The sequence below is a fragment of the Loa loa genome, assembly GCF_000183805.2.
Source record: "Loa loa unplaced genomic scaffold supercont3.418, whole genome shotgun sequence".
In the NCBI taxonomy this organism is placed as follows: domain Eukaryota; kingdom Metazoa; phylum Nematoda; class Chromadorea; order Rhabditida; family Onchocercidae; genus Loa; species Loa loa.
In genome coordinates, this window is record NW_018108598.1 from 22440 (window position 1) to 38547 (window position 16108).

Below are 16108 nucleotides of genomic sequence, written 5' to 3' on the forward strand. Positions count from 1 at the left end.
ATATATATATATATATATATATAAAGTGATGCGTAAGTTAATGTAATAACAGCATGATTATTCATGTAGTTTTGTGATGCATTCCTTGGGGATTGCGTTAATTACTGCATTCACTGCTGGGTAGCTGAAAGTACACTGATAAATAAGCTATTCCAATTTTTTTGTGCAAAAGGAAATAATTTAGTTTTTTTCTAACTCGAATCTTGAAAACATTTCGAAATAACGTGATTTAAATAAATAAGATTCGTTTTTTCAATTTATGAAGAAAGGAGAAATATTAAGTATATTCGAGATTACCTTGACAACGATTTCTGACATCCGACCAATATCAACTTATGCTTAGCTCGTGTGACAGCAACATTAATTCGCCGGCAATCGGCAAGCAACTCACTTTTTCGATTTTCTGCTTCACCAGCCCACACAAAACTTAACACAATAACCGACTTATCTCTACCTTGATATTGGTCAACAGTATTCACTTCAACTCCTGCTTGAACTATGTGGCGCAATTGTTCAACATGATAGCGATAAACGCAGATAATACCAAGATCACTTTTCGGCAGACCTAGCTAAAAATGGTTTCATTTGTTACTTAAACAGAAGATAGCTGCGAGAGATGTACTATAATATGAACTAAAATACCTCAAATCTAAAAGAATTCGACAGAGTTTATTCAACAATAAATTATCAATTAATTATGGACAGTGGAAAGAGCAGAAGTATAAACAGTATGCAGTCAGATCTTCCAGATACCAGCTAACCTTAACAAATAGTTTGCAAAGGCCTCCAATAAATTCCGCTTCTCCAGTGTTACCAACCTCACCAAATTTGCCAAAAGTTGCACAAAATGATGGATTCTTGTACGACTGGGTATCCACAAACACGACTGCATTGTTTAGTAAATTCGAAATACAAAGCTTGTATGCCTCTATAATGATTTTTTCTTACAAATGGAAAATTAATGATTTTATGGAAAGGGTGCCATTTTACAAAATATTTTCGCTTAGAAATAATTAAGAAATTGTTTAAATCTGATGAATTAGATACAAATGCGACCATAATTTGGGATATTTTAGAAATTTCAATAATTTTTTCAATCATTAATTAAACGTACTGGAGTAAATGCTATCACTGATGGGATCAGAGGCTAAATTGGTAAAAATTGCTTCAGCTACCATATTATTCGCACAACGAAGTTTACCTTCATAAAAAAGAACGTTGCTAAGTTCAGCAATTGGCCTAAAATCCAGATTATAATTAAGACTCAGCAATTCCTTCATTACTAACGTTAGAATGCCTTCGGAAATCATACAAATGAATCATATAAATATTACAATTCACCTGTTCATCCGATACTGCGAATGTAACGTAATTACAGCTGATTGATGGACAGTTAATCGTTCCAATAACGATTTTGCCATGCCTTCCTGCCTAAAGTAGCATGATGCAAAACTATTGATTAAGCCATAATTTTTATCGTCGACTAATCTGCTACAACTTCATTCTTCATTGCTTTACTTGTAGTAAGGGAAATATAATTTATTACTTAACGTGAACACTTGAAATGTGAGACGAAAGTCTCCACTTTAACGATGTAGCTTATTCTTTTTACACAATGATCGACTGAACTTTGCTTTCAGTTACTGCTCTACCACTCTTATGGATAGAACTGTTAAATGTGCAAAAAATACCTAGCTTGCTTGGAACGAACAAGCGGAGTAAGCTGTCGATGATCACCAACAAGTACAAAAGAATCAGAAGCAGCAATAGCAGGAATGACAGTAGGTTCCAACACCAAGGATGCTTCATCAACAACTGTCATTGAAAAACGACGATACGAAAACAGCAAATCAGTTGCTACTCTCAAACAAGTACATGCAACGATGGGCTGGAATTTATAAGAATTATGTTCATCGGAAAAACTGACTAATGATTAAAATTTAGGAGAGATTTAGAATATTATGGTAGTATAAGGAACAACGTGAAATATGTTGTACACTAAGGTAAAAAGATAAAATTTTACTGTTTCTTTTAGGATATGCCGCATTAGTGAAACCCTGTCGGTATGCGTGTGTTTAGACAACTTTGCCTCCAAAGTCAGATGCTGTACACTTTTCTTCATAGAAGTTTGTTGTCCCAAACGTAGAATCTTATTTTCATCAACATACTGGAAAATATTTTTTTGAGTTGGAAAGACTAAAACTTCAACTGAGAACAACAAAAGAAATCCCTTAACTTGTCCATTGTAATAATTTCTTTACGTGACAACAAGCATAGTTTAAAGCAGTTAGAACAACTGGTAAACACTGAAAGGCATGTGATAACAACTTTTGTGTCCAACAAATATATTCAGCAATTTCTCATTCAGAAATATACAAAGAAAGGGAAATAAATCAGTAACCTCAACAAGTTTCGAGAGAAGATTGTCAACTGCAGAATGAGTGTAAGACGTAATAAGGACAGTGCGGCCTAGATGGATAAGGCAACGGATTAGCACTGCTAACGTGCTTGTTTTCCTGTAATTAAATTTAGTTTCAGCAATTATCTGTCCATTTTTCCCTTACTGATTTAATTAATAAGAGAACTAAAGAAACTAAAATTAATTGTTTTTAAAACCCTGATAACTGAAATATGTTAACAGTTTAAGAAAAAAATTATATGATCACTGAGCTTTTCCAAAAAATTTTCCTCATGTTGGACTTTACCCTTTATTTTCATCGGACACTCCCAAAACTCATCTATTTTGTTAAGATTAATTTTTTTACCAGATCCAGGAAATCCTTCAATAATCGTGTAATCGTTAGACATAAGAGATTTAACAACTGCTCGTGCTTGATCACAATTTAATTGTCGCACAATTTCTGATATGCCAATTATATTTTCTTTTTTCATCTTTGAAAACGCTGGTGGTCTCATATCAATTATAAGAGATCTAATTTTTGACCTGAATAGCAATTCACTATTTTATATACCTTGTCAAGAGTAATGGATCAATAAAAGACAAGGAAAAGAATAAGTCAAATTAAAATTCTTTCAGTTTTTGGAGCCATATATCTTTTGTAAAATAAATTGAAAAGCAAAGAATTAGAAGGAAAAATCTGGCGGAACTAAGAAACCTACATACATTTGTTTGTCATCGACCATTAGCGTAACTAAATTTCCGAGATTAAGAGTATATTTGAAAGAAGTCTCATATCTCTCAAGAAAATAAGTTGTCCCAACGACAAATGAATTGCTATTGCCATTTACAGTAATGTCGATAAAATTTTCTGCAAAATTCAACTTTTTAATGACGAATTTCAATTTATTCTAACGAATGATCTGTTAGCATTGCGGGATGAATATAACAGTTGTTAGTACTACTAAAGCAATGAAGGGATATATTTTCCACGAGAATCCTCGACAAGTGTGTGAAGTGATATCATAAGTTTGCCAAGTGTAATATCTTGAGCCTTTTTCAGACAAACAATGCACGATCATGCCTGAAGTGCAATTATGCTGTTACTACTAAATGATACATTATACTGAGTAATCATAACCCTGGAACTTACGCATGAAAGCAGCACACCACCCACACGTTTTCTCCCAACGAACAGAAACCTGAAAAAATCTGCTTACCTTTAACGAAAATTAGAGAAGCCATAGCAATTACTTCACTCTCCTCAGAAAGAACTAAGAACATATCTCCTTTCATGAACAATTCATATTGTTCATCTATTACTCCCTCTCTGAAAATAATGATTTTATTGTTCTGCAAGAAGTCAATAAGCTAGTTCATATAAGATGCTGGATTGAAGATATCTGTCTGGATAGCTTTTTTAAAAAACAAGCGACATTTCTAGGATACAAGGAAGAATTCACCTTCGAAAAGTAATAATAGTTCTATTTCCTCGTTGGATGATGGAATCAAGAGTAACCTTTATACATGGTACCGAGTTCTTCCTGAAATTCATATCAATAGAATATGAAATTCATATCTAATAATATCTGATATGATATGAAATTCATATCTAATAAAGTACTAGATACGAGTAACTCCTCCTGTCTCTTTATCTCTGATTAAAAAAAAACCTGAGTAAAGTATCAAGGAAATTTATGAAATGAAAAACCTTCTGCATATATTTTCCTTGTCAGTTGCATTTCTCTCCGTTAGACATCTCCACTCCATTAGTACCCAACGAATGAACCGTTTGAAGTAATCGATATGACTTGGCTTAAGATGCTTTAATTGGTCTTGAAAGAAGATTTCGGTTACAGTTGATGCAGAGCAGTTTTGCAATAAGGAACATGATAATGCCTGATTACACCATTGACAGGTATGTGTACTGAGAGTTGGTCCTATAAAGATAATAATGAAATCTTTTATTATTGTCGACAAAAAAAGACAGTTTAGAATTTCGCCCAAGACTGAATTAAACTGACATGATTCAGCATAAGAAGCGAAAAAAATCAACGAAAAATACGATCCTTCTAGTATTCATTATCAAAAGGCACAACGTAAGCGTTGAACTAGCTTTCGTAGCTTTAACTGAATAAAATTGAAAAAACTTTGAATATGAAGAAATTAAGCGCAATAAATTCTCTTTTTCTGCCAGGATAGTGTTTGGAATTCGGATTTTCAACAGCTAAAGAGAACCTGGAAGATTATCAAATGAAGTAGCACTTATGCCTGCAGCAATTTCGTTACGTATATGTAAGATTCCCTTGAGATCAATCGTTTTAGGAGATACAGTCTTGGAGATTTCATCCAGTAAATATAGCAATAAACCATTTTCAATGGTACCCTTCAAAAACTAGTGTATGGATATTCATAATATATAATATAGAAATATCCCTTATTTCGATCAGATTTCTTGAGATACCTCGTCTGTTGAATGTTCTATTCATCAATTCGTGTATCACTTTGCAACAGCTCAATGTATTGCAATGTATTAGATGTGAAATTTTCGAACTTTAGAATACATTAGTTAAATCGAACAACATTTAAAATCTCTTGAAGTGTAATGCTCAGTGAAGTGTAAGTATAATTCAAATCGCACAAGAATAAAAATGAAATCTGAAGAAAGTCGGATTGTTTGGATGTAGCGCCAACCTGTTTTGAGGCCAAAGCAAGACAGTAAAGCATGACTTGTGTGACATGCTCTGTATTTGGATTTGACTTGCCAGTTTTCAATTCTACAGGGACCAGTTTTTGCTCTCCATTCTTCTTTTTTACCTCAAATTCAAGACAATAAAAAATCTCGCTGAACTGTTCAGAATCTTTCGACTGATTACTAACATGCGAATGAATTTTTATAACAGCATTTTAAAATGAATGAAAAGCAAACCTTCAAAGTGCAATCTATTTTGCCTTTGAAACCATAACATGGATTCCAAATGGATTCCTCAACATCCACTACTTTTATGATTTTAGAACCTATCTGTAAGGGTTCATTCCGACCTCTTGGTGGTGGCATATGAGTTGACACCCAACGAATAATCGTTTTAAAATAAAGGCATAGTTCGTCCTCAATCTGAATAAAATTCAAATGATATTTCTGTAAATCACTCTGAAATCTACGTAAAATCAAAAACAAACCTCTTGAAACGAGAGGTTTAGAGCGAAAAATTGTTCAGAATATTGCTCACGCAACTCTTTTCGCCACAGATCAAGTAAACTGCTCTCAGAAACATCGAATTCCGAACGTGTAACCGCAGTCTAAAAATTAGGTTGGAAATTACTTGAAAAGCAATTTTAATCACCACTTTTACTTTTGCAATGACTGCTTCCTGTCCAAAAATCTCAATCATCACTTTAGGTGTAGACAATGTCTTATCTTAGCTGTGGCCCACTCATTGAATAAGAAACAAAGAAGCTTAATTATGCACATTTAATTATGCCACCACTCATCAAAGTGGTAAACAAAAACACTGATGGGAATATCATCCAAGTAGCAGAAAATTCCCTCATCTACATGAAAATGAATACTTGAAAGAGTTCGTGAACCACATTTCCAATGAACATTTCCTTCGTTGTACTGCTTCGTCCTTTGAAATAATGCGAAAGTGCTGCTTTTCGACGACAAGATATACCTTGGACGATAAGTGTACATGGCACTAGTACATTATGTTCCACGATCAGTACACCATTTTCCCAGTTTAACAGTAACTCCTAGAAGGTAATTTAATGCAAACATAACAAAGCAAACATAGAACACAATACATCAGCTATTTCAGATTATCTAGCCAGAAAGTACCAGGTATTTCATGTTCAATACATTAAAAATAATTATTCACACTTCCATTTCACATATGAACACTGAAATATTAATTATAAGCAAAACTTTAAATTCATGATTAAGGAATGCATAATAAAAGTGTAAGATTACCTCTTCTCCTTTCATTTCAGCACCAATAACGCGCAAGGAAGATCCAATCTTAACTGGAGTAGATGACCAAATTCCTTCCAGTCTCACACGGTAAATTTTAGACGTGTCTTCGCAAATACAATGCAATTCACGAAATTCATCGTTATTATCATCAGACAGCGAAACGACACGGACATTGATGATGGATGCTTCGCTGGACCCGAACGGGATGAATGAATCCTGGATGTCTGCAATGAAGCTGATTAATCCGGACAACTTTTATTAGGAAAATCAAAACAAATGAAGTTCATTAAAAGTTAGATTCCAGTATTCCAGAGGGTAAGATGAGTTTCGATATAATCGATGGCAGAAGCGATTTATTTAACCACTTTCCGAATAAAGCTAAAACAAAATAAGAGTGAACTTTGGATCAAAAGATGATTATTAGTTCAGTTGATGATAAAATCTCAAGTTCGTCATAACTTTTGAACTGTTTCACAATAAAATGAAAATATGACTCGATAATTCGAGCCAATATTCATAATAACTAGTACGAAATTGAATTTAATTAGTTCTGAACTTTATTAGCAACCAAAACTATTATTTTACCTCGTTCCACATAACTAACTGATAAACGTTTTGGACGTTTCCGTGGTGGTATACAATCATTAGAGATAAGGTTGGCAAATGTCGCAGCTGATACCATCGAATCACTGATTTCATTCGTAACATTTCCATCATCATTTTCCTTCCATGAACTGCTTTCTGGTAATTCCATTATATCACCATCGGGTAAATTCTGAAATAGTAAAAGACTTAAATTTCCATTAATTAAAAGTTCATTAGCTAAAAGAGAGGATAAAATCAGATAAAGATAAATTTGATAACGTAACATGACTCCTTCATAGGACGATAATGATAATACTACATGATAAGATTACATTGTTTGCTGTCAAATAGATGAATCCCCTACTTATAAGACTAACCATACCTAAAGTAATGTAATTATATTTACATATATCAGTAACATTTATCTATTCGTTCCTATTACCCAAAACATCTCTATTCATTTTTATTCACACAAGATATCGCTACTTGCCTATAATCAACAAACTGATCCATTTGGCTTATATCAAAGCATAAGATATCCATCTGTCTTCTTATCGTTTTGGTATTTATCCCTTATCAAGAAGTTTCGTTTGTCACTAATTGGTTTAATTAGTTTGCTAATTAGTCAAATTAATCCCTCCTCTTTATTTCGTCTTTGCCGTCCTGTCTTCTTGCATGTAAATCTCTCATTACATTAATTATCACATATTATGTTAATCAATCCTATGATTTATTTCAAGAAAACAAAATTTTCAAATTTAAAAAAAATCCGAATTCTTGGCGTCATGCCAACATTCCAACTATAACCCAACCATCTATTGTAGCAATAAATCTTGTTTGGATTTGTGCATGGGTGGTTCAGTGTTTCACGTGAAGTCACGTGACACGGTAGCTCTAAGGTTGTCCCTGATATGACGTCTGGACCTCTGACCTTAAAGAGTTCTTGTGACCTGTGCTATTTGGTGCTGCTGAAAATAGGGAATGAGATTAATTCGATATCTACAAGTTACGGATGTTCTACTGAAGTTCGGTTCCATGAGCGTATGTAATGAGTTTTTCTGTATGGAGTCTTTTCAGATTGCTAGAATTATATAATTGTTCAAACATTTGGTATGCAATAAAGTATAATGTCGGATGGTAAAGGTACCGGAATGGTAAAAGGTCAGGAAAATGAGGAACAAAAGCAACAACAATCTCAACGATTTATGGCGAGAACAGAAGGAAGTGGAAATTTGACGACAGTAGCTGATGAAGAGAGATCTGAAAGCCAACATGGAAGTATGTTCGGCAGAAGTTTACGGGGAGCTTCAGTCAACATAGCCAACTTTGCTGGTTCGTTTTTTTACGGTCATTTTTGGCAAGTCCATAATTGAACGCACTAATAATTTTGCTTTGAATGCTACTATGATGAAGATACTTTTTCAGATGAAACTTTTCCGGAAAAGGTTGTTTTGGCTACTGAGCAAGTTTCAAGTGAACAGGGAAGTCAGAATATTACATTCGATGTGACTGAATTGAAAAAAGAAAAAGTCCGATTGGGTATGTTTGACAAGAGCTTCCTTTCTCATAAATCCCATTCCTGGAGCTTCTTAGCTAAACTGGCAATGATTTTAAGGCTTGGTGCTGGTAGCGATAACTTCTTGTCTGGATCCTTTTATTATCTCCATCTTGATTTTCAGATGATGTCACACTACAAGTTATGCTAGAATTTTAAGTTCTGCCCAAATACTAAACATAAATTATAGAACATGTTTTGTTTCTCACAAACGGAGAATTGGATGCAGTTCGGAATAAACTGTACAGAGTTAGTGAAGCACAAAATGCATTAAAAAAAGAAAATGAGGAGTTGCTGCGGGATAGAAGCCAACGGATGGCCGCGATACGAGAGCTGGAAGCTGAACGTGACCGTATATTACTTGCAAAGGTATTTCAATGACCAGAAGATTTTTCAATTTTCATTTGATTTTTCCGTTGCTCCAAAAATTCCACTTTTGATTTTCATTTTCATTTTTCATGATATTTTACATTTCATTTCCAAAACTTGAAATTTCAGAATGAGTGTGAGCAGAAAGCTGAGATGTTGTTGCGTCAAAAAGAGGATTATGAAGGAAAAATTAATCGCTTACATCATGACAAGTCGCTTATTGCAAGTAGGTATTGAGTATGCTCTTACTTTTCTTACTAGATCCAATAAATGCTGTTGGGTTATTAGTGCTATTCGTTGTTTGCTAAAAAATTCTAGGAACACCTCATTCTACCTGTCTTGTTTCAAATTTCAAAAAAGCATTGAGGGTTTTCTTTGTCTTCCTACGAAGGAACTGCTCAAATAATATAATCATGACTTAAAAGCCATTCAGATTTCGTAATTTGCGTTGAGGGACACATAAATCAATCAAATCCTGAATAAAAATAGGGAGATTGGCTCAGTGTAATTGTTGCTGTCGTCTTAGGAAACCTCAGCTTTTGAGATTTGGTAATCCGACTTATATTTACAGGCGATTTGCAACTGCAGAAAAATGAAGTAGCAAAACTGATAGAAAAGAATGTTTTGCTAGATACCAAACTTGATGAATATGCCAAACAAAAGCGAATAGTTGAGGTTTGTGACTTTGTACTGGAAATAAATGGTGATTAAATTTTACAGTATCAGTGATAAATAATTTTTTAAACTTCAAATTCAATGTAAAATGTAAATATTTTCATCATTTAAAAGGTAGTTTTGTGGGATTAACTGCTTATTCTTTTATCTGACATTAACAAATTCAGTTTATTTCAGTATGAAAAAGAGCGTTGGGCTCAGGAAAAAGAAATATATCTGCACAACAAAGATTGGTTTATGAATGAAATTAAGGAGCGCGATCGGAAATTTGCTGTTTTAAGAATCGAAATGGTAAGATATAGGTTTAATTCTGTGTGGGGGACATAACACCCTTTTTTTAAATAACAGGGAAAGATTTAGGGGAAATCGAAAGGGAGGAAGGAAGGAATTATTTGTTGGTAAGTGGGTTCCACAGAATGTTGAACTGTTTTGTCAAAAATCCGGCTAATATTTTAATGGAACTCTCAAATATATTAAATGTGCCAGAATGAACTATTCATATGATTTATTTGCTGTATTCTTGTTTCATGACACAATTTTTCGTCTGCAACCGCACAGTAACTTCTCGCCACTGACATTAATTAACGCTGGAGCATTCAATTTAAATTCAAACTGAACTAATTCTTGACAAGATACCGTTATTTTTTAATGTTAGGTAGAAAGCAAACTTACGGATCTTGATGACTTTAATGAAGTAATTAAGTACTTAAATGGAATCTTTGATTCTTTCTTTAAAAAAAATACATTCAGGACTGTCGGGATGGCCAGCATAACGTATTCCTTCACGATATCATGAGTGCGCAAGATTGTAGCGACTAAACTGCTTATTTTTACTAAACCATTTTACATGATTAAATTAGAAGTCTCGTGATCGGGAAAAATAAGTAATCTATTGTTCAGGTTATCTGAGCATAGGGAGGAACATCGTTATGTTCAGTAGAAAACCTTATCTTAACTTCTGCACTGGCATTTATTTATTACTTTTTTTTAATATATGTTTACATATGTGAATCATATTATAAAGCTGTGCTGTAGGTCCGATACACTGGTGAACTACAAGCGGAAATAGCATCTGTCACGGATAAGTACGAATGTGCAATGAATGATGTTAAGAAACTTACAGGAGCACTTGCTGATCGGAACAAGGAAATACCTAGATTGAATGATCGCATCAAAGGGGTGATGATATCCAAATTTTATATGTGTTCTTGATAGTATGGCATTTTATGGAGACGGTTTTTTTTTTGTTGCATTTCGTCATAATTAAAGTTGTGTTTAGAAATTTATTGATTCATTGCTTATTTACCAAGATTTTGTGATTAGATTCTTTTATAGATCTTAGAGGATAATGCACAGAAGCTGAACAAATTGGAAGAAGAACTATTAGCAAGTGAACGACTTTGTTCTGTTTACAAAGAGGCCAGCGATGATGCGGAAAATAACTTGCGGCAGCTTAATGAAGATTTTGATAATCGAGGAAAATTACTTGAGGAATCCAAAAAGGGTTAGGATTTTGTTGTTTGATTTATTTTATTTTCAAAAATATCGCAGTTCATTTATCGTTTGTGAGTTGAAAAAGGAAATTGAGGCCAATTCTCTTTCGCTAAACTAAGTCTTTTATAGCTTATGAATCATTGTGCACTGAGTTTGAAGAAAAACAAGCCGCATTCACCAAAGAAGTCGTTCAAAAGGGTTAGTAATAATTGCTCTGATGAGGTCAGCTTTGTATAAAATTTTAGAATGATCCCGTTCTAAGTACTTTCTGTCGGAAAAGTCAACGCTCAATCAATATCCACCGTAGGTTTCCCATGCTACAGCTGGTTTTATAATATTAATGGTGCGTAATATACTACTCATCTCTACTGCCTGAAATCGGCATTTTTTTGCTTATTGATATAGTAATATTTGTTTGGCGTCTTTATCGAATTCTTGGCTGCTCTCCCTTGCGTAAAGAGGATGACCTTTTGTTGCCTTAACATGAATCAGTGAAACAAGTGTTGTGCATCTTGATTAAATTAGTTATTGAACAAGTTAAATTAGTTACTTAAGTTATTTAACAAGTTTCTCTTATACAAGAAAATATTTTTCAGATAAAAAGATTGAAGAGTTAGTGGACGAATTGCAGAAAGCCAATGATTTATTGAAATCTAGACATCGTGGTATATTTTTCCACTTGTTTTGCGTTGATTAAATTTTTGCGTTCTGCTAACTAATGGATTTTCTCCTCTTATATCAAGAAACCAGAACTAGAAAGTCTTGATAGATTTTTACTAAATAGACCAATTTCTAGACTCCTAAATTTTTCCTTATAAATTTTTTTACTGCAGTAACATTAACGGATGATGAAATCATGGAGTTATCTCCGGCAGCTGCTGCTGCATCATCCTTGATTCGTAGTGGTGTTTCACTGACGAGTATTTATCGGGAACACTGTCGCGTAGTTGCGGAATTAGAAGAAGCGAAAGCGGAAAACAAACGTATCGAAAAGTATTTCCATGAACTAGTTGAGGTATCATTTCTTTCATCGCAAAGTAGTGTGTACTTCCAGACAGATTAGTGCATTCCATGATTTGCGTCAAATCGGAATGCAGAAGTAGCTGGCAGGATATTGATTGATTAATAAATATATGTAAATGTAGGTTAAATAAATATCGTTTAATATTTTGCAGGATATTGAAGCCAAAGCTCCACTGCTTGCGCAGCAACGCATAGAATATGAAAAGATATCGGATTTATGCAACAATTTGCAAGAACAGTTGCAGTCGGCAGAGCAGGAACGGTTAAAACTTGAGAACGCTCGTGATGCTGCAACACGTGAGTTGACATATACCCGAGCTGAACTTGAGCGATATCAGCGCGACGTGGAGGATTTGAGCAGACAGGTAATCTTTTTCATAATTCATTTTATAATATACTTAAACATGATATAAGTAGTTTCCTTTTTCTAAAATATTTCTATGGCATGGGCACATATGTCACTGGATAAATTAACCGTATCAGGCTGGTATCATATTCCTTCGAGGAAAGCAATGTAGAGGAGGCTTGACATGTAGTCATGCTGCACTAGATGCAAATTATTATATGCTAGTTTTCGTATCATTGTTTAGGAAATGTTGTAAAATATAATTTCTAATGATTCAGTTTCTTTTTATTTTTTAATGAGCTACTTCATCTTGAGTTAAGAGCATGTTTAGATTTTCCCGAAGATTGCTCAAATTCTTTCAGGTTCGTCACTTGCTGCATGCATCAGAAGTTGAGAGGGCACGCAACACGGACTCGCCGCCAATGAATGATGAAGATCGCGATGTGCTGTGGAATTCAATTGGTGAGATGCAGAAAGTAAACCAAAAATTGATGTCTGATTTACGAACAATTAATGCTAATCGCGACCGCGCAGTAGAGGAGGCTAAAAGTGAAGAGTATGTTAAGCAATATTTCATTTTTCTGATTTTTTGATTTTATTGTATTCACCATTTCATATTTTAAAGTAGTTAAATTTCTGGATTTAGATTTTCCCCTTTCCAGAATTAACAGACTTACCGATGCTCTAGATGATGCTATCAAGAAATTAGATTTCCTTAAAGATGAAAATTCAAAGCAGAATATGGTGATTGAAGAACTAGAGAAACAGCGTGATACGTATAAAAAAGTTGGTAGCGAGAGAAAAACTCTAGAAGAGGTATAATTCTTACCATGATTTTAATTCCTTTTTTTTCAAGATAATTACGAACAAATATTCTTCAGATTACCAATATTTATTACGACTCAGTTCAAATATATAGATTCATTTTACTTTTCACTGGGGTGTTACTTTCCGAAAGAGTAGCCTGTTTTCTTGTTTCTGCATTCATGATTAAAACAGTCACTGCAGGTGTTACTATTAAAACATTTGCAAAAATTTTCCTTTTCAGTCTCATACTCTGATTAAACGAATGCAAGAAATAGAATCTAAGAATGCGATATTGCGAGTGCACTTGGAACGGGCTGAGAAAAGCTTAGACTTGTTTCGTGAAGAAAAACACCATTCCGATGAGTTAGTCGTCTTTCTTTTCTTTCTTTTTCTTTTTTTTTCATCTCACAAGAACACTAAATCAAGTGATATTACTTTGGCATATTCTTACGAAAGTTTTTCGGTCGGTAAATCTGTACATTTTGCAATGGAAATTTACTTAAGACTTCTGCAAGCACGAATTGATCAGCAGTTTGCTTTAATTGCCGAGTTACGCAAAACAAACGGAAAATTGGAAGCTGATATCGAAGTACAGAGGCAGACACAACTGATGCTTACAAAGCAAGTGAGAAATCCTTTTATTGCTCAAAATGTGTTATACAGAGCTTTTTCATTTCCTCAAACAGTTCCTTTCATGTACACTGTTTTTATATTAGGTGCTAATAGCAGTTATGGAGTATAGGTTGAAGTTCATTCATAATCTAGATCCAGCTTTCCGGTTGTTACCGACAAGACTGACTTCTGGTACCAGTTATTTACTTATAAAATGAGGAAATATGCATCTCACCAACAGTTTATCGTCTGTTAACAGTGTACGCTAGCCATAGAGAGAGTTAAATACTGTGTAATGTGTTGCGTAAAATTGCAAACATTAGTATTTTGCTCTTCGTCTACGTGAGGAAGTTTTAAGTTTAATGTGAAACTTAGTAAATACGTAGGGAATACGTAGAAACGTTGTCTAAATGAAATAGGCTCAAGAATAAAGGTGAAAAACGTAATGGTAAAAACATCGTCTTTATTAAAATCAGTTAAATGTTTTTTCAGTCAGAAAATGATTCAAACGAATTAAGTTTGGCCCGTGAGAAGTATATCAAAATGGATAACAACTACAAGATGGCTGATGAACGATGTAGGAAGTTGCAGGAAGAGCTCATGGAAACGAAGGGGGAAGTTGCCAAATATAAGTTCGTTTCCAATGCTCTGTTTTAAATTCACGATGTCATTTGTAATGTAGTTTTGAGCAATACCGATCATAGAGTTTGAGGGTATCAGATGTATGGTTCTAGTTTTTGTTTCGAAATACTTCTTATATGTTATGTTTAGTAAATGTTTTCAAGATACTAAAAGAGATGCAACTTTTCGTTGCAGGACTGATGTTGAAGCACTTATGGAACAAGTTTCGCTTCTGAGAAGCACGGAAGCGCGATTACAGCAGGAGTTGCATATTCTGCGAGAATCAAATTACAGTAATGAAAAAATGTCGGCTACTTTGAAGCAACTAGAGGTTATTAACTTTCCTAATTATTGTTTCTTTTTTTTGAAGTATGCATTTTCTTTGTGGGTTTTGAAGCACCACTATTTTAAATGGAAACATTTATGATCTGGGATGAAAGAGAAAAGAAGAATCTGGGATGTATCTGAGATGAAAGAGAGAAGAAGGAAAAAAGGGGTAATACTGTTGGAAAATGAATTTTCTGATGATTCGGATTAACTTCATAATAAGTGTACATTATCGGGAGCTCGTTTTTAGAATCGTCTACAGCATAACGATGAAGAAAAGGTAAAGATTCTCGAGAGTCAGTTAGAACTTGCCAAAAATGAAAATGAATCTCTGAAGAAATTTGTTAGCGAAATTTCGGAGCAGCATCGTTTGATCAGTTTAGACTTGAAGGTATGGTTTTTCCAAAACTTTTTTTAAAGAATTTATAAGTGTATGGAGGCGGATTGTACTCTTATTCAGAACTAAGTTTTTGAAAGAGATAATTTTAGATGACAACGAATAAAATCCAAACGGAACGTGACCAGGCACTGGCAAGCAAGAAATCAGCAGAAGAACGGTTGACATGGAAAGATAAGGAATTAAGCGAACTGCAAACAAAATATGATGATTTGATGAGTCAGCTGAAAACACCAGATTCGTCTCTTGGTATGTGGATTGTTATTGAAGTAAAAGTGAAAAGCAATCACAATTACTTTCCCATAATCAAAAGAATTTAATATCATACTCTTTGGAGTTCACCCAGTTTGTTTGGATTTCAGATTCTTATATTATTATACTGAGCACATGATCCAAACTTAGCATTTTCCAGAATCTACCGATGGCGGTTGTAAAAAAGAGGCACAACAGCTTCGAAATCGTAACAGTTATTTAGAAAATCAACTAAAGGACATGTGTCACAAGCTGGAAGGTTTCTTAATTCTTCTTTAAAATTGCAAAAAATTGTCATATATTTTTATGGAATAGCATGTGTCTCTAATGTTCAGGTAGCGTTAGTCATTTCTCGATTTCACAAAAATTGTTCATCTGGGACATAAGTTACATTGAAGGATTGTGAGTAATATCACCACAGACTTCAAACTTCAGGCAAATCAAACATTACTATGACTTAAGTATTACATCTGTTCATAATACTGGCTGGAACGGTTTGATTAAAAATTCTTAATAGGGCCTATACAGTATTAATGCTATCTCGGATATGCAGTTGTTGCACTGAATGATCAAGCCGCCGTAGTGATTTCGTTCGAGGCAAAGATGTTTATGAATTCTTGTCAAAATGCTACATGTTTTTCTTTTTTCCTTTTTTTTCTTTTTTTTTTTTTTTT

General features: G+C 34.0%; 2 protein-coding genes across 2 annotated transcripts in view; one reads left to right on the top strand and one right to left on the bottom strand.

The window, feature by feature from the left end:
- Window positions 1–29: 29 nt before the first annotated feature.
- On the bottom strand, window positions 30–7125 carry LOAG_06948 (hypothetical protein; the record flags this gene model as incomplete). The annotated part of the gene is made up of 20 exons (XM_020447295.1): window positions 30–124; window positions 298–569; window positions 762–928; window positions 1115–1239; window positions 1342–1431; window positions 1692–1888; window positions 2024–2167; window positions 2402–2559; window positions 2766–2944; window positions 3125–3269; window positions 3619–3728; window positions 3862–3942; window positions 4110–4338; window positions 4637–4784; window positions 5093–5215; window positions 5328–5513; window positions 5579–5698; window positions 5969–6151; window positions 6369–6595; window positions 6957–7125. 20 exons carry the CDS (start codon window positions 7123–7125, stop codon window positions 58–60), a joined length of 3120 nt encoding a protein of 1039 aa, XP_020302461.1. The 3' UTR covers window positions 30–57.
- A 902-nt stretch (window positions 7126–8027) lies between these two features.
- Window positions 8028–16108, top strand: part of LOAG_18641 (viral A-type inclusion protein repeat containing protein) — a 19623-nt gene continuing 11542 nt past the window's right edge. The window contains exons 1-21 of the mRNA XM_020451305.1: window positions 8028–8288; window positions 8382–8495; window positions 8702–8880; window positions 9010–9106; window positions 9452–9555; window positions 9733–9846; window positions 10591–10734; window positions 10891–11059; window positions 11179–11247; window positions 11646–11714; window positions 11883–12064; window positions 12225–12437; window positions 12781–12974; window positions 13081–13234; window positions 13467–13588; window positions 13730–13850; window positions 14330–14469; window positions 14654–14789; window positions 15036–15176; window positions 15275–15431; window positions 15595–15693. Coding sequence (XP_020304920.1) covers window positions 8084–8288; window positions 8382–8495; window positions 8702–8880; window positions 9010–9106; window positions 9452–9555; window positions 9733–9846; window positions 10591–10734; window positions 10891–11059; window positions 11179–11247; window positions 11646–11714; window positions 11883–12064; window positions 12225–12437; window positions 12781–12974; window positions 13081–13234; window positions 13467–13588; window positions 13730–13850; window positions 14330–14469; window positions 14654–14789; window positions 15036–15176; window positions 15275–15431; window positions 15595–15693 — 2923 coding nt within the window. The 5' untranslated portion in view covers window positions 8028–8083. The remainder of the gene's footprint in view (window positions 8289–8381; window positions 8496–8701; window positions 8881–9009; window positions 9107–9451; window positions 9556–9732; window positions 9847–10590; window positions 10735–10890; window positions 11060–11178; window positions 11248–11645; window positions 11715–11882; window positions 12065–12224; window positions 12438–12780; window positions 12975–13080; window positions 13235–13466; window positions 13589–13729; window positions 13851–14329; window positions 14470–14653; window positions 14790–15035; window positions 15177–15274; window positions 15432–15594; window positions 15694–16108) is intronic.